Source organism: Oreochromis aureus, linkage group 7 (assembly GCF_013358895.1).
Source record: "Oreochromis aureus strain Israel breed Guangdong linkage group 7, ZZ_aureus, whole genome shotgun sequence".
Taxonomy (NCBI): domain Eukaryota; kingdom Metazoa; phylum Chordata; class Actinopteri; order Cichliformes; family Cichlidae; genus Oreochromis; species Oreochromis aureus.
Window position 1 is genome coordinate 8,642,155 of NC_052948.1, and position 23,951 is coordinate 8,666,105.

A 23,951-nucleotide genomic window follows, 5' to 3' on the forward strand; every position below is an offset into this window, starting at 1 on the left:
AAAAAAAATTCAGAATTATACAAAAATAAATAAATAATAACATTACCTTAAAAAGCATAACGTTTATGCAAAGAGCACAATGCATCTAAGATTCAACAATGTGGATTTTGTAAGCAGCTCTCTACTCTATCAGTTTTGCTTTTTACTTGCTGGTCCATAAGTAATTTTAATCTGAAATATCATTTGAGTTTCGGAAATTCAGATTACACACCAACGAATTTATCAAAGTCATTGTCGCATATGCATATAATCCAGCCTTATAAAGTAAAACAATTCTCTTTCATATTTATGACTTTAGAATTTCAGAGACTGAAGCTTTAAGATTTTTCCTTTGTGTCAGATGGCAAACATATGCTGGTGAAGAAAACTGATTCATTTTGATCATTTTTACTTTCAAAAGGAAGCCATCCTTTCATATATGACTCACTGCCAATGATAAACATTGGAGAACAAGTTCAGATCATCCCCCACCAACCCCCTGCTGAATGTAAAAGATGATATCCCAATTTATTTTACTTTTACGGGCTTTAATGACAGCTTCATTTATGCCATGTTGAAGCAGTACAGTTAATCATTTCCAGTCTGTGCACTGGCACGTAGACCCCCGGTTTTTCTTGAAACGAACACACGGTGGCTCACTTTCTCTTAATTTTAGCCTTTACTCCTAACCCCTGAAGACATGTTAGGCCACCAGAAGAGGTCCAGAGAAGATCATGTTCATATTCCTCCGCCCCCTTTCACCCACACTTCATTGTGTTTCAAGCACATGCAAACAATGACTCATGCGTTGCTTGTTTACATTGCCCACTAATGTTCTTTTCAAGTGGCTTTAATTAGGTTTTCTTGATGCTTAAGTTACCATTAAAGTGACTTTCAAAAGCAAGACTTCAACTACAGCCTTAATAGGATCTGTTTTAGAAGCAGGTTCAACAAACTCCAAGTTGATTAATGCTGAGCTGCTAAACTCTGGGTTTGTGGTTCTAGAAAGTTCAATCAGCTGAATATATGTTCAGCTCAAGTTAAGCCTGTGCTTAAGCAGTAAAAAAATAGCCATCATCAGCGGAGCTCCAGCACCAGATTCACCATGGCAACAGGCAAAGAGCAGAGCCTCCATGTATTCACTGGACTGAGGAATATGAATGCATCTTAACGTAGAGGGAGACTCATCTTTAAAACACAAAACAAAAAAGAAAATAGTCAGCATCATCCACTCATAAAGCAGGAATCTTACCACATTTAAGTTTCGTTATTTACTTGCAGCCTGATGTGAACCAAATACAGATGCAAGCAAATGAACAAATCTGGATTAAAAAACAAACAAACAAAAAACCTGTAGTTCTCCTGTAAATCAGATTACCTTGATTGCTTTTGGAAAACAATATCAATTTACACATTTCAGAAATCAATTTTTCGTTTAAAAATGATGTCTGACTGTGAACATATTGCAGTATAAATTACAAACAGAATATAATCAGACCATCTACAGCCTGAATTTAAAAACTCATTTTAAATATTTAATCCTGTTTTAGAACCATAAAGTCAGTTCAGACTGATCTTCACACCAGTATTTACATCATCTCCAACATGAAGCCAACTGTAAAATAAATGCAACCTGTAAGACAGTTACAGCTGCTTTTCTGTCCATAAAGTTAAATGGATATAGACTGTAGAATTTATTCTGGACTGCTAATATATCCAGCAAACTGTTTTTATCCTTACAATGATGATTTAAAATGAGGACTACCATCAAATGTGGCAATCAAGACAAGTCAAAATTGTAACACTTTCAGGTTCTTACTGAAATAGTCGATGTAGGTAGAAGAACAGGAAATGGATTTGCTGCTGAAGACCAATCCTATTAAATTAAATCTATAAGTTTTTCCAGTTTTTAGGTTTTAAAGAATGGCCATTAAGATTATGAATACATCTATGTACATAGACCACTTGTCAGTAATGTTACCTGCAAATAAAATCCAGACATTGGAAAAGTAAAGCATTCATTGGATGAAAAATAAATAAATAATAATAATAAAAAAAATCTTAAAAGAGCTTCTGTGGACCTAAAAGCTCGATTTCACGATCAGAGTCACCTGCACTACTTTAATGCATTTTACATCCAACGTCTTATATTGTGAAGCTGAACCGGCTCACGTGATCCTGGAGAAACTTTGCAATATCTAAGAGAAAGTCTGCAACAGTAGTTTTAGTATTAGTGGTCAATATGCTTATGAAATCAAGCCTTCAGGTAAATAAAAAGCTCCCTCATCTGTGGAGCCAGCTCTGAGTTTATATTCAAGAGACAGACACACCGTCTACTGTTAAGATTAGGATTAAAACTTTCTTTATTGATAAAGCATATAGTTAGGGCCTGATCAGGTGACTCTGAATCCTCCCTTAGTTGCACTGCAACAGGCCTAGGCTGCACTTCTTCATTCACTGTGTTTATACACCATTTTGCATTTAATTATTATTTATCTATCTCTGGCTGTCTCCCACAGCGTGTCTTTTGTCCCGTCTTCCCTCTCTCACCCCCAGTTGGAGCAGATGGCCACCCCTCCCTGAGACCGGTTCTGCTGGAGGTTTCTTCCTGTTTAAAGGGAGTTTTTCCCTTTCCACTGTCTCCAAACGCTCGCTCAAAATGTGGTCGTCTGATTGTTGGGGTTTTCTCTGTATTATTGCAGGGTCTTAATGTTACAGTGTAAAGCACCTCAAGGCAGATGTTGTTGTGTGGCCATCTAAATAAAATTAAATTGAATTTTAAATCATTAGTAAGTTGTATAAGGTCGGTCCAGTTTCAGTGCTCAGTTTTAGTATTTACTCAGTAGTGCGATGCTCTGTTGTCTATTTAAAGGACAGATTTCCAGGACAGAAGATGTGTTCACAGACAAAAATACTACAACATTTTGGTTTTCATACCTTCAAAAACATGTTCATCATTCTTCCCGGTCCTGCACACTGACTTGTCATGTCCTTTCATTCACGCCATCTTCTTACCAGTCTCCACTGATTGTTATTATTCTTCCCTTGCACCATACGGGGTGTGAAACAGACCTTTGACAGATATGCTACGGCCCGTGTGAAGCGGTTTTTAGATTTAACGTATGGATTTAGAGATGATGGAGATGTGTTACGGGACTCTTGAGGAGGAAGGCTTTTTGTGTTCCTCTTAATAACACACTTAGGCATCAAACCTGTAGGTTTAGGCTGCTGTTCAGAAGGCCAGTTGGCCAAGTGTCTGGGCCGTCTACTCACACTGGCTCGAGGCATGTGCCTGTTTGGTTGCATGAAAGGCTGTAAACGTTCAGACCTCACAGTTTGCCTCTGTGGTTTAGAAAATGAGCCCAGTGTGTTTCTTACTCCATAAGATGCGAGCCCACTCTGGGGTGGATTTCTCAATCTATTGTAATGCGGTTTCTGAAAGGTAGATAGGAGTTTTTGATTGTAGAGGTTTGAATTCTCATGTTTTGCATGGGCATTTAGGACGAAGGGAACAGCACTGACTTTCTGGTATCCGGGAACAAAATTCAAGGGTTTGGCGGTAAACATCCAGTGAGCTCTGTCCATCTGTTTTTGCTTATAATGAGGAATTTGCGGGTATTGTGGGCTGCTTTGATAACCCATGTGACCTCTTCTCCACTGGGGTAAGGGGTCATTAAAGCTTAAAGAGACAGAACCACTTGATGGAGGCCAGTGGACGTTGGGAGCATATTTTACAGTCCTCAACTCTTTGCTCTCAGTAGGTTGACGTGCCTGGACTGAAGCACCTATTCTTGTCTTGTATTTGGGCCAATAATGCTGCATGGAGGGGTGATGCTTTTTACCATAGGAATATACAGATGGTAGGATTTTTGCAGATGGGACATCAGTTTGACTTGCTCTGTGGAAGTCTTTAGTGAGTTCAAAGCCACTGGGTGGTCTCCAGTACCTCATTAAAGGATCTCTACTTTGAGAGACATGTACTGGATTTAGCATATCCTTCCAATAAGGTGTTAAATTTGAGGTCTCACTTGAATACTGGCTGAAATCTTGAGATGGGCTGTTTGCAGAGTTCACAGGGGGTGCAGTCACATGTTCACTATAGGAAGAACCCTGCCTGTGAAAGGAGCTGGAGGGAAATTTTGTTTTTTTTGGTGGTTTGTATTGTTCTGAATCCACACTCACAGATAAGTCATTGTTTCCCCAGGGAAAACCGTGTGCCAAATTTCTTGAAGCAAGACCTGTGGCTGCTAAATGATCGTGTGGGTAGAAAGTGGTGCCCGGCCTAAATTTTTGGTTGTCATAAACACTGGAAGAAATGAGACTTGCAGAGGAGTCGACAGGATCAGGGAAAGAGAGGAGTTTATTTGGCATTTGGTAGTTGGCATCTTCTTCAATCCGATCGTTATTTTTCTTGCTGTCACCAGAGGCAGTGCCTCCTTTTTCAGGAGATGGTCTATAGTCCATGGATGTTCCGAGAGTTTTCATTTTTTCCCGTGCAGTTTCAAAATGTCTACTCAAGTCACTTCCTGGTACTAAGAAGGAATGCTTCATGTTTTCTATAAACTCCTTTAAATGACTCATTGTGGGGAAAGCGACACCCTTCACAGGCTCCTGCGTGTTTCCCCTCACTAAAAGGTCAAAGGGATGGTGATAACCAGACTGCTCATTTTGCTCTATAAGAGGAGCAGAAGAGGCCCCGTGAAACTTATCAGGCTGGCTTTGCTTCATCTCAGGGGTAGCATCCTGTCCTTTATCATAAGTAAATGCTTCTGGCTGACGGGAAACAAAGCTTTGCCGTCCAACATTCTCATTGTTTGTATTCAAAGACTGTCCAGAATGAAATCTGCTAGAGGTTTGCGGGCTCTCATAGAGATAGTAGCCATGTGCACTACTGTAACCTATCAGGAAAGAAACATCACATTAAACTTGTGGTCGGTTATGCAAATAAAAGTACTGAAATTCTTACCTTCTTCAGGAGGAAAGCACAAGCAGCTCCACAACAGAGTGCAAAGCCAGGAGAGCCTGAAAAGAAAAAAAAGAGACTAAAATACTAAAAATATAAAAGAACTGAGAATAAAATGACATTTTATTTACCTGAATGAACGAGCCATGAGGTTGAGCTCAACCACAGACTCTACCTGCAGCAGAATAATGATTAAAGCTACAAACCAGCAAAATAATCACTCATGCTCTGAGTGAAGCCACAGTGGCAGGAAAGATGTCAGAGGGGACACAAAACTTTCTCACATTCTGCTTCCACTGATTGCAATCGAAGTTATTGAAAGCAGCTGCTGCTGAGTTAGTTCTTGCAGGTCCTCAAACTGGTGGTGCACGGTGAATTTGATCTGGTTGCATTTTTACTGTGAAACAGTAACTCAGCTTCAGAGAATCTAAAGACTTTCTCTCACTGTTAATAAGTAATAAGTAGGTAAAGTTATCAGGGTGCTCTGTTTCACTCGGTCAGTCTTTGTCAGTCCAGCTTTAGCTTTATAATCATAATAAACTGTTTTATAAATTAGATAAATTATTATTTTTTTGTTACTTGATTCCCATCCTTTGTCAGTTAAGCCTGGCTCCTGACAGCCTGCCTCCCTGTTTGCTGAATTAATGATGAGCTGTTTCTTGTTGGGTGACAGGAAGTGGAAGAGGTTCATTGCACAGAGCAAGAGAGATACCCTGGAGTTGACTCTGCAGATGGACTTGACAAAAAAGCATTTTGAGAGGAAATGCCGGCAGGTTGCACTTACCAAACTGTTGAGCTGGGTCAAATTACACAAGAGGATGAAAGCTGGTAGGTCAACATTTTAGGGGTTTTTTTCCTGAAGAATTTATACTGAGGTCTGTTGGCTGTTTTTTTTTTCTCGCTCCCTCCTGTACAAAGCCAGAGAAAACACTCACTGAGGTTAAGAAATTTGCCAGACTAAAAGTCATGCTCCCATGTTGTATCCTCCCACTGCCATGACTCATTTTGTCCCTGTGCACCTTTTTACTTATATTCTTAACTCAGTTGTCATAAACCAAAATTATCTTTGGATTTATGATTGATTGGATTGGTTGGTTGGAGTCAATACTTTTGTGCAGAAATGTATATTTTCCTAAGTTAAAATGAATGAACACTCCAGCTCTCACTGAGAAACTGGAGGCCCCTTTAAAAGCTAGATGCCTCAGCCTTAAGTGTATCACTGCTCCATGGTGTAAAGATAGGACTTGAAAGGGACAGGAGACTACTTCAAAACTGAATTAACACTTTTTATCTTTTGTGTGTGTGTGTGTGTGTGTGTGTGTGTGTGTGTGTGTGTGTGTGTGTGTGTATGAATTTTCCCCTGATGTTACAAGTGGGATTTACTGAAATGGACAACAAGCATCAGCAGAGTGAAAAAGGATGTGATGCACTCTCTGTGCTCCCAAACAGCCTCTTACTGAAGGTAGATTCTCTTACAGCGAGCAGCATTCTTGTCTCAGTTTTCTTTGTATTTAGCCTGGAGTTTGTACACAGAAAGATGATGGCTAGTCTGTTTTTTTTTTTTTTTCTTCAGCCTGCAACAGCCCCTTGTTCTCTGAGCAGTCAGCGATGAGCTCAGATATCAGTTACATAACTCTTTAAATAGACTCCACTGTAAACATACAGTCCACTCTCTTTGGGGGTATTTGATTAAAGTCACTTGCAGATCATTTTCCTTTAATCTAAATACATACCAGAGTGTGCGTGTGTATATACACTTACAGGCCACTTCATTAGGTACACATGTTCAACTGTCTGTTAATGCAAATATCTCGCATGGCAGCAACTCAGTGCATTTAGACATGTAGACGTGGTCAGGGCTAAAATTCAAACCGAGCATCAGACTGGGGAAGAAAGGCCATTTAAATGACTGGTATGTTTATGGTGCCACACAGGATAGTCTGAGCATTTCATGAACTGCTCATGCACTGCAATTTTCCCACGCAATCATCTCTAAGGTTTACAGCAAAAGGTCCAAAGAAGAGAAAATATCTAGTGTGTGGCAGTTCTCTGTGGGGGAAAAGAAAATGTTTTGTTCATGCCAGAGGTCAGAGGAGACTGGCCAGACTGTTTTGAGCTGATGGGAAGGCAGGAGTATCTCAAACAACCACTCATCAAAACCAAGTTAAGCAGAAAAGCATCTCTGAATGCACAACACATGGATCCTTGCAGCAGACGATCAGGTGCCACATCTGTAAGCTGGCAATAGGGATCAGAGGCTACAATTTGCACAGCCATTGGCTGCTCTGAGTCTCAATTTATTCTGCAACACTGACTGCTCGGGCTGCTGCTTCTGCTTGGTACACTCTCTGTACTAAATCAGCACAGTTTAAACGCCACAGCCTACCTGGGTATTGTTGCTCACTGTCCCTGTATGACCACAGTGTACCCATCTTTTGATAGCTGCTTCCAATAGGACAACACACAAAGTTCACATCATCATGTTCATGAAACCAGTTTGAGATGAGTCCACTGTGCAGCATCTTTTGGGATGTAACGAAATGAGACATTTACACCATTAAGGATATCTTGTAGGCAAAAAGGGGTATAAGCAAGGTGTACCTAATAAACTGACCTGTGAGTCCATGTATGCATATATATATATATAATATAGCCACTCGCCAACACTGACTCCACTCACCAGTTGAAGCATCTGTTTGTGTGGAATTTGCTTCTGTCCTCGGTCGATGAACAGTGTTTCAGCATGACTATGTTTGGCTTTGGGTGCTTGTTCACATCTGCAGCCACAAATATGGGCAGAGGTGCCAGCAGACCCTGTCAGAGGGCCAATAACATCAAACAGAAAGCGAGGAAGTTGTATTTATACAAAAAATGGTGTCTAAATCCTATGTCCACATTTGTGTATTATCAAAAATATTGTTTTTATTTTAAATATGCTTCAATGTTTGGTTAAAGTTTAGAAATCTAACTGTAATATTTCATCACCTCATGGCAACAACACGATAAACCAGAGTTTTACTGTAACTCCCTTTAAGTATTCAGAGAAAAGTCAAGTGCCATTTGTCTGCTGTTTTTCCATGTAATAAAAAAAAAAGATGATTTGTGATTTTAATCCTCAGATCTTTCAGTACTTAGAATTACAAGAACTGCTAAACTGTGCTGAAGTATGCTGCACATGGAAATCTATCATCCAGTCTGGCGTGTTGTGGAGTCAGGTCTGCATTTAGAGATTACTTCTTGTGATTAATTTATGATGCTGTTAAAATGGTTTTACTTTAAATAGCAAGAGTCTGAATGTCCCCTAATTGTTGCTCGTACTAGATCAACCTATCTGTGGCCAAAGACTGGATAACAGATGGCACAGTGAAGAAAATTCTGCAGAGTTACCGCTTATTTGTGACCCATCTTAACCTGCGTGGCTGCACCTCCTTGCAGTGGCCTAGCCTGAGATTTGTCAGTAAGTCTTCTTTGCTGGATTTAAGGTGTTTTATATGCAGGTGTACAATGATCAATGCAATTTGCATTATGATTATTATTATTATAACCGTAATAATGAGTCAAACTAATCAAAATGTCTATCTTTATATATTTGAATTAAAAACACAACACGGATAACACATAAAAGCAACAAAAAAATAGTTTTTTCATCTGATGCAGACTTTTTGCTTTACAAATTACAGAACAGGTTAATGAAGACAAAACAAACAGCCTTTAAGGTTCATATTTTAACTTGAGTCAGGACAATCTGATGATCTGGTATTTCTGCGGCACCCTCAAGGCGCTCGGCTCCAGCTCCTCCTCCTCCAGCTCTCCCTGTGCTTCCATCAGTGTGTTCCAGAGCTCGGGGTCTGTCTGGTCTTGATCTGGCCTGCTTTGCTGTCTGTCCTTTGGACACTCTCTGTTGTAAGCTTTCACGTACTCCTCCACGCTCTCCCCAGCGTATTCCAGAGGAGAGTGGCACACCAGGCCTGAAGGACTCACTCCTGGATGGAGACTTAGCCAGTAAACCATGTACTGAATGCTGAAAAAAGGCAGGGAGTTTTTAGTTAACTCATCAGCATTTAACTTTGAAAAAAGATGCTTATAAAAATTTGAGCAGAGGGACCCACCTGTAGTCACACACCCAGAGGTTTCCTTCCAGTTTTAAATGTAACAGGAAATAGAGATCTTCAAGAACCCCATACTGGACAAACTTCAGTTGGTTGTTTGACAAGTCCAGCTCCTGGAGATGCAAAAGCCCAGTCAGGGAACCTGAGAGTGAGAGAGAGAAAGCAGAGGTGCATGGGCACAGCCTCCGTTAGCTTCTTGACTCTCTCAGTATAAATATATGAAGAGCAAAAGCAGTGCAGTCAAACTTTAATATAAATGCTCAGCCTGTCTCCAGTGTGTGTCTGAATAACTTCACCACACTGATCACTTTGTCTTCAACCCTCTAAGCTTTCCCCACCATAAATTAAATTTTTACAGTATACAGAACGATGGCAGAACGCCCACTGTCTCTGAAAACACAAAATGGGAAACAGAAGGCGGCAGGAGTTGTATAACTGTTCTTAACCTTTTGACTTTGCATATCCATATGGTATCCATCACATTAAGAAAGTGGCGTATACAAATTTGGAGTTGTGCATGTGGATAGAAACCTACTGAACACCGTACATGCTGTTGTATTCTCTGATTATTATAAAATAGGTAATAATAGCATGCTTACCTTTGTCCAGGTGCTCCATGTTGTTATTGCTGAGATTAAGGGTTCGGAGACTCTTCGCGGCATGAAAGTCTCTAGCTTTGAGGTGACTGATCGAATTATGCGACAGGTTGATGTGGACAACGTTGTCGGGGATACCTGAGGGCACCTCAGTTAAACCTGAGCATAAATAAATGCAGAAAAAGCTTTATCTACATGTTCAGTTCATGTTACATGCTACGTGAATTTTTCATGCATTCAATTCAAATTGGTCAAACCCAAGAGTGCTCCAAGAAATCAGCACAAGTTCCACTACTGGATGATTAGTAACTAAACTGTAGCGCAGAGACAAATTGGAGTTCTGTTTCTATCCAGAAAATGAGTTAAACACTAAAATCCAGGCTTCGGGCCAGCAGGATGATAGTAGTACATCTGATTTAGTCCTTTTTTGGACGCACTACAAATGGTTTTCTATTTTTAATAGGCCTGTTCTCATAAAAAAGCCAGATGTTGGCTTTCTTTTCAAATTTATAAGGTGACAAACTCCTATAAAGTGATAATATAAGAGGTTAAGAAAGCACACATTTGCAAAACCACACGTGCATGTTGCTTGTTTTATATCAGGCTGTGAAAATTCTTTGAGTGAGTTGTTTAGTCATCCCAGCCAAGCAACAGCAATATTTAATCATGAGCATACGCGCTCTCTGACAGTCGCAGGTATTTTTCCTAACCCCTCTCTTACATAACAAAAACACATGTGATAAACCTCTCAGAAAATGGCTCAGAGGAGAGGAGGGTAGAGTGCAGAGAGCTTGCCTCGGTTACTGCAGTCCATCCGTATTTGGGGGTAATGGTAGGTGTAGCAGACTGTAGTAGCATCTGGTTTGCTTCGAATTGAACTGGGCTCTAAAACGCCCGTGTAACCCATTTCATCATTCTGTTGGTTGTTGGCTGGGTCTGGTTCTTTACAGAGTAACTCAGGATCAACGTGCTTCAACTTCATGTTTTTTAACCAGATGGGCTCGGCACACCTAGCAGAGGAGACATTCGGACACTCAGTAATGACTTAAAAAGTGCACACTACATATTGAGTTTTGTTGGAATCACTTACCTGGCGTGGTTTCCTAGATTACGGTTGCTCGGCACCTGAAGAGTGCGTACAAGACTATCTATTGGGCAGAAACAGTTCCAGGGGTTATCATATAAACGCAAGTAGCCAAGGTTTGGCATGGGGATGAGAGCCTCCTCACTAAGTGTTTGGAGGCGGTTGTGCTGAAGCAGCAGGGTGGTAAGCTTTGTCAGACCCTGGAAGGCCCCATCCTCCACCAGAGAGATCTGGTTCTGCTGCAGGTCCAGACTATCTAAATTCTCGTATCCGAGGAAGGCACCATCATGAAGGACTTTAATTCGGTTGCGGGCTAGAAGGAGGTGCTTGGGTTTGTTGGACCAGGTGTTTGCGGTGGGAATAGAAGAGAGACGTCGGTCTTGGCAGTCTACAAAGACCTGCCCAGATTCTGTTGACTCTAAACAGTTGGGTGACACAAGACCTGACGGGCCTGACCTGCTGTGTCGGCGAGGACCTCTTGCCCTGGCCCTGACGATTCAAACACAAACAGCTGATTAATCAGTGAAAAATGGGCTGCAGAAATTAAATTAAATGTAAGAGTAATCCATACCTGTCCCGTGTGAGTTTGTGCCTTGCTCCTTTGAGGCCTCTGCCCTTTCCTGGTTTTTTCATCTCAATGGATGGGAGCAGCAGGAGGAAAAGGCAGAATAAGAGGAGAGGGGGGATCGCACGCATCCTGAACCCTGCGGGGGGGGGTTGTCTTTTCAGCAAGATGAACTGGAGTCAAATCAGTTTCTGATGAAAGTTTTCAAACTGGGAAACGGAAACAACAGGTCAAAGGGCAAATTTGTTATTGTTGATTGTACACAGGAGCTGTCATCCCTACAGAAGTGAGAGGTAACACACCAATCTGTTATAACATTATGACCACTCACAGGTGAAGTGAATAACACTTATTTCTATGTTAGGGAGCGAGTGAACATTTTGTCCTCAAAGTTGGTGTTAGAAGCAGGAAAAACAAGCAAGTGTGAGTTTCTGAATGAGGTTGACAAGGGCCAAATTATGATGGCCAGAACATCTCCAAAACTGCAGCTTGTGGGGTGTTCCTGGTCTTCAGTGGTCAGTACCTATCAAAAGTGGTTCAAGGAACGAACATGGGAGGCCGAGGCTCACTGATCCTTGTGGGGAGCGAAGGGTGGTCTGTGTGGTCCAATCCAGCAGACGAGCTACTTCAGCTCAAACTGCCAAAAAAGTTAGCGTTGGTCCTGATAGAAAAGTGTCAGAATACACAGTCCATCGCAGTTTGTTCCATATGGGGCTGCTCAAAAATAAACTAGTCACCAACAAGGGGTACATGAGTATCAAAACTGGACCATGGAGCAATGGAAGAAGGTGTTCTCGTCTGGTGAATCATGTTTTCTTATAAATCACATGGTTGGCTAAGTGCAAGTGTGTCGCTTACTTGGAGAACACCTGGCACCAGGACGCACTGTAGGAAGAAGTCAAGCTGGTGGAGGCAGGGTGATGTTTTGGGCAATGTTCTGCTGGGAAACCTTTGGTCCTGCCATCCATGTCAATATTACTTTGACATGTACCACCTACCTAAGTATTGCTGCAGACCATGTACACCCTTTCATGGAAATGGTACTCCCTGATGGCTGTGCTCTTTCAGCAGGATAATGCACCCTGTCACAAAGCAAAAATGATTCAGGAACTTTTTGAAGAGCACAACAATGAGTTTAAGTTGTTGTCTTGGTCTCCAAATTCCCCAAATCTCAATCTAATTGAACATCTGTGGGATGTGCTGAACAAACAAGTCAAATCCACAGATCCCCCAACTCACAACTTACAGGACTTAAAGGATTTGTTGCTAACATCTTGGTGTCTGATACCACAGAAACACCTTCAGGGGTCTGGTAGTCCGTGCCTCGATGGTCAGGGCTGTTTTGACAGCAACCAACACAATATTAGGCAGGTGGTCAAAATGTTATTCCTGATTGGTGTATGTACAGCTTTAAAATACAGTGGATTACTATGACAATACTTGTTCATTCATTAAGATACAGTCATAAAGTATTTAAAAAAAAAATATTCAGCATAGTACAAGTAAACATGTATCTGTTCTATACTGGTTACTGTTTTATTGCAGGTGAATGCAGAAACCTGCAGGAGCTCAATGTGTCTGAGTGCCTTAATGTTACAGTAAGTGAGCATGTTAACAGTGAACATCTTAAAGCTACAGAAAAATGCATCTTGCTTTTATATGTACACGTTTTTAGTACATTTACAGTTTTCTAAAGTTTAACTTTGACTTTCTAAACCTTGACAAAACCCTGATTCTAATTGGTTTCATTTACCGATAAATAAACAGGCGATGGTCAGTTTTCCACACATAGATTCAGGATCCTTCCTGGTTGGATGGGAAGTAACCTTTCAATCTCTCCTTTTGTAGGATATGATGGTCCAGAGAATTTTGGAGGGCTGTCCCTGCCTGCTCTACTTGAACCTTTCTTGCACCCTTTTAACAAATAAAACTCTACAACAGCTGTCCAGGTAGGTCTCCATTTGTGGTAAAACCATCAGTGATTTAGACTTTGTCACCAGAATAGATTTAATAGATGCTACAAACGGTGTATCAGTGTGCATAATGTTTCTTTCAGTTGGCATCCCGCCCCTCGGGTTCCAGAATTATCTACGTGTCTGTTTGTCCAGTTGAAGCCCACAGCTGGCTTGTATTTCATGTCAGAAATGAATGCGGTCTGTGCCAGCAAAATGATTTAGAGAAACAGATGCTACACTGTATAATTGTATGACAGGGTGATCGATTTCCACGTTTCCATGATGGGGTTGCTCTCTCACAGCTTGTAGTATTATGCAATGCTGTCTGATTCACGTTTTCCCACAGAATAATGTGAGGATGCTCACCTTTAATTCAAAATGACATGTTCCTTTTTTATGCCAAGGCTTTCTTTTCAAATGTTACTTTTTTTGTGCTAAAAACAAACAACCAAACAACCAGCTATGATCTGTGCAAGGCTCATTAACATAAATAATTTGCCTTCATCATTTCTTACATCTAACAGAAACTGCCTGAGCCTTCAGTATCTGAGTCTGGCCTACTGCGATAGATTCACAGACGAAGGTTTTCTGTACCTGACCACAGGGAAGGGCTGCCACAGTCTCATCCACCTCAACTTGTCCGGCTGCACCCAGGTCAGTTAATGTTTCTTTCAGCTGCTCCACTCAAATTCAGCTGAAAACAGCAAATGGCTTTTGACCTCCTCAGTCCGTCTTGAACAAATCCGGTCACTCGTCTGTTTGCACGTGTTCTCTCTTGTTCCTGGCGTTGCTGGGGTTTGCACTCGGTGAGAGCTCAGAGCGAATGAGCAGATATATGAAGTTCAGGGAGAGGAAAAGGCAGCTGGGTCCAAGCAGAGGTTTGGGTTGGCCCACCCACTCAGCATGTGTACACTGTAACGTAACCCACGTACTGCAACATGAAAGACACTCTTCTGGGAATGCATATTAGTTTGCTTCCAGATGTATAGTTTTATGGGGCCCTGAAAATTCTGCGAATGAGGAAAAGTGAATCCAGGAGTACTGATTAAGATTATGAAATAGACACAAATTTTCCCCTCTCCTCCTAGTTGACCGTGAATGGGTTCAGATATATTTCTGCTGGATGTCCTGCACTTGAAGAGATTGTGGTCAACGACATGCTCACGCTCTCAGATAGCTGTGTCCTGGTGAGTGTACAAATTACACATTTTGCTCTTAAATCATGGCACATTAATGTGTCTTGTCACGTAGTGCATAATTCTTTGTACCCACACCCTTAACCCCATGTTGCTCTTCTCTAACAGGCCCTCCTTACCAGATGTCACTGCTTGCTTGCTATTTCTCTGCTGGATGCACCGCATCTTTCCGATATCACTTTCAAAGCTGTTGCTGAAGCAGTCAAACTGAAGTCTCTCAGCATAGAGGGTGCGATCACATCCCACAGTCTTCATTTCAATACACGTACAGTGGGGGAAATAATTATTTGATCCCCTGCTGTATTTGTAAGTTTGCGGCTTATAAAGAAATGATCGGTCTCTAAATTTTATGGTAGTTTCATTTAAAAGGAGACTCAGAATATCAAGGAAAAATCCAGAAAAAACACATTACATCAAAGTTACAAATTGATTTAAATGCCATTGAGTGAAACAAGTATTTGAAGAATTCATGATTCCACAGATTGGTTGTGTGCCCAAGTTGCACACAGATTTCAGTCAGTCAAACAAAGATACTCCAGATCTCAACTCATTATATGTACAAAGCACACCTGTCCACATAATCAGTTTCATCCATTCCAACCTTTCCACCATCATAGACGTGACCAAAGAGCTTCCACAGGACATCAGGGGCAAGATCCTGGGAAAGGTTGAAATGAGGTACAAGACCATCAGCAAGAAGCTTGGTGAGAAGGTGACAACTATTAGTGCAATTATTCAGAAATAGAAGAAGTATAAAATGATCATCACTCGTCCTTGATCTGGAGCTCCATACAAGATGTTGCCTCATGGGGTGAGGATGATCATGAGAAAGGTGGTGGATCAGCACAAAACTACAAGGGGGAGCTTGTTAATCAGCTTGGCAATAGACTATGCCATAATGGATTGAACCCACATGGTCCCCCTGCTCAAGAAGTCACATGTAAGTTTGCCGGTGAACATCTAAATGATTCGGAGAAGGCTTGGGAGAAAGTCCCGTGGTCAGATGAAAATATAATCAAGCTTTATGGCATTAACTCAACCCGTTATGTTTGAATACTGAGTATGACCCAAAAAATACCATCCTGATAGTCAAACATGGACTTGGAAACATTATCCATTGGGACTGTTTTTTTCTGATACTGGTACAGGACAATTCACCTCACTGAGGGGCCAATGGATGGGGCCATGTACTGTAAAAACTTGGGAAGAACCTCCTTCCCTCGGTCAGAACATTGAAGCATGGCAAAGGTCATGGAGTGGCCTAGTCAGTCTTCAGACCTCAATCCTAGAGAAGATCTATGAAGGGACTTAAAGCTTGAAGTGCCCAAGCAGAGGCCAACAAACTGAGGCGGAGTCGGCCAAAATCTCTCCTGACATGTGTCCTAACCTGGTGACAAACCTGTGCCTGCCAACACAGGTTTCTCCACCAAGTACTAAGTCGTGTTTTGCTTGGAGTGGAAATAATCATTTCACTCAATGACATCCAAATCAATTTATAACTTTTATGTAATGTGTTTTGGTTGATTTCTGTCTTTTTCCATTAAAATGGAACTACAATAAAAACTAGAGGCTGTTCATTTTTTTTAAGTGAGCAAACTTAAAATTTCAGCAGGGGATCAAATAATTATTTGCCCATTGTGTGAAGAGATTTAATACTGCTCCAGTTATTCTCCAGTGTGTTGTACACAATGCTTGTGAGCGCTTTGAGTACTCCGGGAGAGTAGAAAAGCGCTATATAAGAATCAGTCCATTTACCATTTACCATTTGTGCGTTAGGCAACTACCAGCTCACAGACTTCAGCTGGAACGCCCTGTGCAGAAGCTCACAAGGTCTCCGCAGGCTCCATGCTGCAGAATGCCCCAGGATGACTGACGCAAGCCTGAAATCTGTAGCCTCCCTCCAACATCTGCGATATCTTAACATCTCGTATTGCAACAGGTGTGTGCTTGTTTGTGATGACCGAAGTCTCACTTTTCATAACTTTTCTTTACATTTCTTTAAATAATGTGTTTCAGGGTGACTGATGTTGGGGTGCAGTATTTGACTAAAGGCTGCTCAGCGAATGAACTGCAAGAACTGAATGTCAGTCACTGCAGTCACATCACCGACATCTCTGTCATGAGGATTGCACAAAGGTACACACAGTTAGACCTCTGATTATATAACAGTTTTTTTCATGATTATTTACCCAGAACCAAACCTAAATACTATCATAACGCAGCTTTTGTTTGCTGTTTTTCCAACTTGTTAGGTTGTGTAAACTTCATCATCTCAATCTGAGTTACTGCGAGAGGCTGACGGACTCGGCTGTGGAGTGGCTGGGTTGGACCTCCCTCTGCTCACTTGACCTCAGCGGCTGCAACATCCAGGATGAGGTACTGTTAGCATGTTTGCTCTTGTTTTCACGCATTCCTGAAAATTTGAATTTCAGGAATTTGAAGAACAGCCTGTAACTTGTGTATTTGCATTTTTAGGGACTGGCCACTCTTGAGGGAATTCCCTTGAGAAAATTGGTTATTGCCAAGTGCTTCTCTGTCACAGACGCTGGAATTAAGGTGCATATTTATCTGGAATTTCAGCCAACTGTTCAGCGTCCAAGTTTTCTTCCTCTCTCTTTGTTTTGTAACATTGACAACTGATGGGAATTACATTTGTATCCAAACTGTTTCCTGGACAAATGGTTTTACAAAATGAAACCCTTCTCTTTTTTCACAGCTATTTCAATGAATCTTCTGCTTTCAACAAGCGAATAGAAACACCATTGAAGAAATGATTTCCAATTTCCTCCATGTTTAGTCCTCATTTATTTTCTAATCAGTAACACTTCATCACACATCTCTCGTTTTCTTTGTTTCTCACAATGAGCAGAAGCTGTGCAAGAATGTGACAGACCTGGAACATGTTGATATCTCTCATTGTGTGGCTCTGTCTGATGCAGCCGTCAGAGCCTTTTCGTTTTACTGCAGAGGCCTAGTCGCACTGCGGATGGTCGGCTGTTTTAAGGTATAAATACGCACATTACTAAGGCATTTAATGTTATCCAGTTGAAGGAACTGTCTTTCTTCTTGTCATTTCATGCCATTTTTTTATTTTCTCACCCTGCCTCAGATGACCGATATGGCAGTGCAGTATCTGACAAGTGGATCTCAGTACTTGCGAGAGCTTGATGTGAGTGGCTGTGTTCTTCTCACAGATCTCACACTTCGGTACTTGGAAAGAATTTGTCCTCCACTCAGTTCCATCACGATGGCCTGCTGCAGCCGCATCTCGAGGTACGGCATGCTCTTAAAAGTTCTTAGCAAAGCTAAACTCCTGCCCAAAACTTTAACCGATCGATGAAGGTGTGTTTCCTCAGGGCAGCTGCCTCAAAACTTCAGCCACGTGTGACATACTGGGAGCACAGCAGCGACACCCCTCCATACTGGTTTGGATACAACATGGGGCATCCGGTCACAAAACCCACCAAGTGATGATCCATGAAGAGTGGCAAAGCAGTAATCAGTAATGACAACTGGACAAGTCCATGGAGGAAATAAACAGTTTTACCTGTGTGGGCTTTCTGGTCTGTACCTGTCGGGATAGAAGCCTACAACACAAAGTTTTACCTGCTTTGCTAACACATTTCATTGGTTTCCAACAGCACAGTTGAAGTGGTGTACTAGTTTACTTCAGGAGCCAGTTTGTAGTCCTTTTATTGTTTATCTCTTAATAATATAGCAACTTTTTCTCACTGGAAATCATATTTATATGCACAGTTTCTCATGGACTTGATGTAGCCGGCCATCACTGGTCTGCAATGACTGAATTCAAAGTTTGTTTCAAATTCAGAAATGACTCAACATAATCTTTAGAACAGGGGTCTCAAACTTAAATGAGCCACTGCTGGCACTGTCATCTCTTTGGAGGGCCAATTTAGTCTTCAAGTAGTACAAAAGCAAAACAAGAAAACACCCACAAATATTTCCAAAAATGTAGTGTTTTGTTTGTTTTTTTAAATTTCAAATATTGTATAGCAAAACTGTAAACGTGAAGTAGGGGTGATGTGGGCTGCAAGTTTGAGACCCCTGCTTTAGAAGTTTACTGTTCCACTTTTGGGTGATGTGCATTATATCCCATAGATGGTGAAGCTTTTTTCTACTGCTCCCTTATTCCCATCTGATTTATTTTAAATACCAGATATCTTTCCTGACACAACTCCAAAGAGATTTGGAGTGGACCACACTATAGAGTCAATACTCAATTTGAATTTAATGGCAGAAAAGCATCTCATATTTGACAGAGTGCCATTTTTACCACTGTGTAGCATCTCCTCTTTTAACAACAGTCTGTTAATGTCTCAGAACTGAGGAGACCAGCTGCTGGACGTCTGGGAGAGGAATGTTGTCTCATTCTTGACTGATAAAGGCTTCTGGCTGCTCGGCACTGCTGGGTCTGACGACGACGATGATGATGATGATGCACCAAATGTTTTTAATCTGTGAAAAGTCTGGACTTTAGGCCAGTTCAGCACTTTTCTACTATGAAGTCATGCTGTTCTAATAGATGCAGAACTTATCTTACTGAAATTTGTAGTTCTTCCTGAAAATGAATGGCGGTGCATGTTGCTCTAAAAACCTGTATGTATCTTTCAGCGCTGACGGTACTTTTCCGTGTGTGAGCTGCCATTAGTCACTAATGAACCCTTATACTGTTAAAGATGCAGGATTTTGAACTGAGCACTGACAACAAGCCAGATGGTTGATCCTCTCTTTAGTTCAGAGGATATGGCATCCAAAAGTTTTTAAAAACCATTCCAAATTTAAATTTGTCTGACCACAGAACAGTTTTTCACTTTGCCTCAGTCCATGTTTGATGGGCTTTAGTCCAAAGAAGACTGTGGGATTTCTGTATTATGTTCACGATAGAGCTTTAACCTGCATTTTTGGATGGCACTGCAAACTATGACCTGTTTCTGGAAGGGCTCCTGAGCCCACCTACTGATTTTCATGACAGAATAGTGTCTGTTTTTAATGCGGTGCTATTCAAGAGCCCAAAGACCACACGCAGCCAGTATGAATTTTTGGCCTTGTCCTTTGCACAACAGATTTCTCCAGATTCTGTTTATAATATTCAAGATATTTACAATTTTATGTTCAGGAACATTCTAAAATTGTTCCACAGTTTGCAGATTGGTAAACGTCTGCACAAGTTTTCTTCTGGGAAACGACGTAAATGTTGTTCTTAAATCCAATCATGCTACTGACAAGCTGCTAGCTGCAAAATTCAGTTTTAAAGTAATATTTCCAAATATGTGACTCCATAATTAATTAGAGCTGAACACCAGGGTAACAGTGGAGAGGTGCAAGGTATTCAACGGTGCTTTCATAGTTTGAGGTAGCATCCAGTAACATTCGGTAAACTTGGACCAAAAAAAACATGAGCAAAACTTTTTTTTTTTTAAACATCCAAAACATTCCAACAGTTTGGTGCACACATAATCTCACTGTAGTCTGTATGTACAGTGGCTTCTTACACACATAGAACATTTGTAATATACTTCAGATTATAATGCAGTATATCCTGAGCAAAGAGTTAAATTAGCATTCAGTCTCTTACAGCTGCAGTAATGTTTGGCTCTTTCTTGTAAATTTTTTAACTCCCAGTTCAGCGATGCATCATTATGATTCTAGGAAAAAAACGGGACATTCAGCTGACCAGCCTCCGGGACTCAAACCAGCTTTGTAGGGTCAGTCTGATGGAGCCTCTGTCTGCTTGAGCTTTAACCCACTGATTAGCTGGAGGCTCTACATTCATGTAGCCTGAAAGAAACACAGAACAGGGCACATAAAAGTACGAGGGAAAAAAAAGCAGAGGCAGATTATGGACAGAACATTGTTTATGTAATTACTTGTTTTAGGATATGGCACATTAACCGTGCCGCAGGGAAGCGTTATAAAGAAGGTTAAGAGCTTACCAGTAACTGTGGTGTGGCCTTCAGACATGCTGTTTTCTACTCCATGCAGAACAACCTCTGGGCTGATATCCACCGATGTCCCACAAAGCCTCACCCCAGCTCTTAATGAGGAAGGCACACGCACGCTCACCGCTCCTACGTAAGACACAGAATGAAGGAGAAAAACAATATGACACATCAAAAGATGTAACAAAGAAAGTTGCTCGTGTAATGTGTGTTTACCTTGCTGACTGTGAAGCTCAGCAGTGCCACCGTCTCCCACGTAGACGTCGATGCCTCCGCTGTCAGAGGAAACCTTCAGGAAGCTATTTGAACCATCTGAAAAAGCAAAGCAAAGCCTTGGGTGTTTTGTTTTCCTTCCACTGACGGGGACCATATAAAGGGTACTGTGCAGTCGGTCGACCTGCTCACCTATAACTGTATCTCCACACGTGTTCTTCACAGTAGTCTCACCTTTAATTAACGAAAGCACATAATTAATGATAACACTTATAAGACTGTACATATCACAAGCCTGCAGCTCTGAGTCAACAAGATAATTGTTTCCATGCATGTGTTGGAGTCTGAGGCTCATCATTATCAGGAAGAAAAGGAAAAGTCTGCATCAATGGTGCATTTTTCTTACTACACATCATAAAGCTCCTTGTCCTTCTGATCTCATCTTGGCTTTGAAGAATTAGTCTTCTTAAAACTACATTGTTTCATAGCTTTTCAGAAACGAGTAACAAGTTGAGAGAGTTCGGATAAATTACAACCACATTGCAGTTAAATCACCTCTGATCCGAGCCCGGGATTCCTGACATACCAAAGTCCTGCTTTACCAAGCAAGTAACATAAAGCAGCTGTGTACAAAATGTACTGTAACGTAATACAGTGTACAAAAAAAGCAACCTCTTTGTGCAGATTTGTCCATTTTGTGTTAGGTTAGATTATTATTGCCTGTGTGTTAACCCGCCAACAGTATTTTAATACTGAAGTCGGTTGTATTTGTTCCAACTTTGCACACTGTTGGGCTCGATAGCTGTCAGTGAGATCTTGATTTGGCATATATTTTTAACCACTGGCAAAAAATAGATTTTTTTTATATCAAAAACTAAACTATCATAATGTAAACAATCTAATGTGTAGTAGAGTCAAAATATTTAATTGCTTATTGGCTCGTTTTGCATTGTGCTCTGGCTGTCGTAATAACCACACAAGTAGTTTCATGGAGTTACAAATTTATTATTAAAAATGAATGATGGATGGTCGCTTTTGCTCACCGTGTACGTGCCCTAGGTTCACTCTCCCCGAACGGGATAAGATGCAGGTGGACTCTGCGTAGATGGCTTTGACCTTCAGAGGGCCGTGCTCTGTTGACACATTCATCTTGGTGCCCTGGAGCTTCTTGACATCCACTGCCTGTAAACGTAGAACTGTTCACTACACAGGTTTTTTGATGTTGTTTGTTTTAAGTAATAACCTCAGATCAAAAAAAGGAAAACATGAAACTCAACACTGCTAACGCATATTTCAGGGTACTGCTGCCCCCTAATGACTGCTGAGTATAAGGACTAACACGTAGAAATAACAGTTATCCTTACACTGTCTCCACCAGTGCTGATGACCACGTTGCCATTGATTGTGCCCACACCTGTAACATGCCCTTCGTGGGATTGCACCTCAACCTGATGAGCCTGAAATAAGACAGGAAAAGATGAGAAAGGGTGCTCTTTTCAGGATGCTCACAGTTTGCATAGAGAAGACAGATGATTTGAAATAACAGAAAAGGGACAACTGACATTGAACAAAGGTGGTGGCCTACAACACAAACTGCCAGCCACCTGTGATCCAGTCTTGAGATGTCTTTCCAACAACTTGTACCTTGACCGGTGTGACCTTAATGACTCACAGGACAATTTTCAGGACTACTTCCACAGGGTGTAACTTCAGGTATTTTAAAGTAAAAGAGACAAATTATACTGTGAGCCATTTCAAGTATTACATTAGTAATTTAGGTAGTGCATAATTTCCAGGATTGTTGAAAAAACAACAGTCCTCATCACATATTTTATATGTAATATAAGAGGACAGCTGAATAGTGGACCATGCATGATGCACATCAATATAATTGATCATGCAAAATGTAAAAAGGCAAGGTGAAGCCACTACAATATGAAGGTGCAGTGCATTTACAGTGTAAGATGGGGAAATTTTGTTTGTCTTTTCACTAAAATACCCAGAAACTACACATTACTTAAAATTGCTTAGAGTATAATTATTTCTTCGTTCCTGTAAAAACTTGAATTATCAGCCAAGTCTTTGTAGGTAAATATAACTGCATCGTAAATTCAGGTAAAATACATGGAAATTCAATTTAATTCCAGGGGAATTACAACTTGATTCCCAGGCCAGTGAAGAAGTCCACTTGCCTTCAGCTCAAGTGTTTAAGGATCAACAGTCATGGTCAGTAAATGTTTTGATAGATGAAGGTCAGGGCTGAGCTGTTTTAGCAGAGGAGTGTGTGGTTTGTCTTTGTCTTTGTAAAATAAGCAAGCCTGAGAAAGACATAGTGTGGGTAAATTGCTCCAAACAGTAGGACCGATTAATTGCAGGCCTGACATGTGTTGCCAATACCCACCTTGACAGAGTGCAGCAGGCAGTTCCCCTTTTCTGTTCGCACCTTGCAGATATCACACTCCATGTTCTTAACTTGAACGCTGCCCTTTCCTTGAGTAGTAATGAAGAGATCTGACAAAAGTTCACATACAGAAATTATTCAAAGACGCAGAGCGCAGGATCACTTTAGTCTGGATCCCCTGTCATAGACACACTCACTGCTTTTGATGGGTGCAGACATTTCGATGGACACGTCGCTGTCCACCGTCTCAGCGGATATTAGGAGCTCTTTGCCCCGGTCATCATAGTGGACCTTTAACCGGTCCAGACTGACTTCCTGCCCCTTGTCTGGCCCGTGGACTGTTATGAAGGCTCGATCAGCCTCGGGGTAGGTGTGCGGGTCCAGCGGGTGGATGGATATGTTGCAGCCTATCTGTGCGCGCACAGTGGTGAAGGGGCTCACCGCCAGATCCCACCGCCTCAGAGGCTGCTTCACCTCTTCATGAGCAGGAGACTTTAGGGGGGCAGAGAACGAGAGAGAGCGTGGAGTGTGCAGAGGACACCGGGTGGGTGTGAGAGTCTTGGGGCTGACCGTCAGGGACCAGCAGCGGAGAAGCCCGACAGATCCCCGCTGACCTGCTGATCCCCAAAACATCTCGGTAAATCAACTAATCCACGCCTGACTGCAGCCACAAGACCCACTATAAACACGCCGTCATTCACTCAAGATCGAAGCACGGCTTCGAGACAAAACGTTTCCGGTATGACATTTCAGATTAAAAGCTTCACGAAAAATATGTGCGCAAGAGATCCTAAAAACTGTATATACTGTGTTTACAGCACCTCCGTAATAGCTGGTTCAAGACTAAACTCTAATTCATTTACCCTTCTGTGCAATATATTTATGTTTTAATCACAAAGATTTCAGCACAAGATTGAACTAATTTTCTAG

The 23,951-nt window shown here is 41.4% G+C and overlaps 4 protein-coding genes across 7 annotated transcripts; 1 reads left to right on the top strand and 3 right to left on the bottom strand.

Moving 5' to 3' along the window:
* Positions 1-81: 81 nt before the first annotated feature.
* Positions 82-5,832, bottom strand: LOC116318331. Of its 4 annotated transcripts, none has more exons than XM_039615433.1 (5): positions 5,727-5,832; positions 5,074-5,117; positions 4,946-5,001; positions 2,917-4,877; positions 82-1,167 (listed from the first exon to the last, which is right to left on the bottom strand). In XM_039615433.1, exons 2-4 carry the CDS (start codon positions 5,088-5,090, stop codon positions 2,974-2,976), a joined length of 1,977 nt encoding a protein of 658 aa, XP_039471367.1. In that variant the 5' UTR covers positions 5,091-5,117; positions 5,727-5,832; the 3' UTR covers positions 82-1,167; positions 2,917-2,973. The 4 variants fall into 4 exon arrangements, with proteins under 4 accessions (XP_039471367.1, XP_039471365.1, XP_031593175.1 ...); XM_039615431.1 differs by lacking the exon at positions 5,727-5,832 and adding an exon at positions 5,227-5,303; XM_031737315.2 differs by lacking the exon at positions 5,727-5,832 and having other exon boundaries at positions 5,074-5,220.
* On the top strand, positions 5,301-19,558 carry fbxl13 (F-box and leucine-rich repeat protein 13). Its single transcript, XM_031737207.2, has 17 exons — positions 5,301-5,403; positions 5,616-5,770; positions 6,316-6,404; positions 8,062-8,157; positions 8,264-8,399; positions 12,842-12,894; positions 13,145-13,245; positions 13,776-13,905; positions 14,340-14,438; positions 14,556-14,676; positions 16,224-16,386; positions 16,464-16,583; positions 16,700-16,823; positions 16,923-17,003; positions 17,317-17,451; positions 17,557-17,720; positions 17,804-19,558. Exons 2-17 carry the CDS (start codon positions 5,674-5,676, stop codon positions 17,916-17,918), a joined length of 1,824 nt encoding a protein of 607 aa, XP_031593067.2. The 5' UTR covers positions 5,301-5,403; positions 5,616-5,673; the 3' UTR covers positions 17,919-19,558.
* Positions 8,509-13,984, bottom strand: LOC116318256 (leucine-rich repeat-containing protein 17-like). Its single transcript, XM_031737208.2, has 7 exons — positions 13,846-13,984; positions 11,303-11,505; positions 10,738-11,220; positions 10,443-10,657; positions 9,651-9,806; positions 9,052-9,193; positions 8,509-8,963 (listed from the first exon to the last, which is right to left on the bottom strand). Exons 2-7 carry the CDS (start codon positions 11,425-11,427, stop codon positions 8,678-8,680), a joined length of 1,407 nt encoding a protein of 468 aa, XP_031593068.1. The 5' UTR covers positions 11,428-11,505; positions 13,846-13,984; the 3' UTR covers positions 8,509-8,677.
* Positions 19,559-19,789: 231 nt separating the features above from the next.
* On the bottom strand, positions 19,790-23,752 carry fam185a (family with sequence similarity 185 member A). Its single transcript, XM_031737263.2, has 8 exons — positions 23,219-23,752; positions 23,022-23,131; positions 21,985-22,077; positions 21,664-21,802; positions 20,813-20,854; positions 20,624-20,719; positions 20,402-20,536; positions 19,790-20,246 (listed from the first exon to the last, which is right to left on the bottom strand). The coding sequence occupies exons 1-8, from the start codon at positions 23,652-23,654 to the stop codon at positions 20,134-20,136; spliced, it is 1,164 nt and encodes a 387-aa protein (XP_031593123.1). The 5' UTR covers positions 23,655-23,752; the 3' UTR covers positions 19,790-20,133.
* Positions 23,753-23,951: the final 199 nt, after the last annotated feature.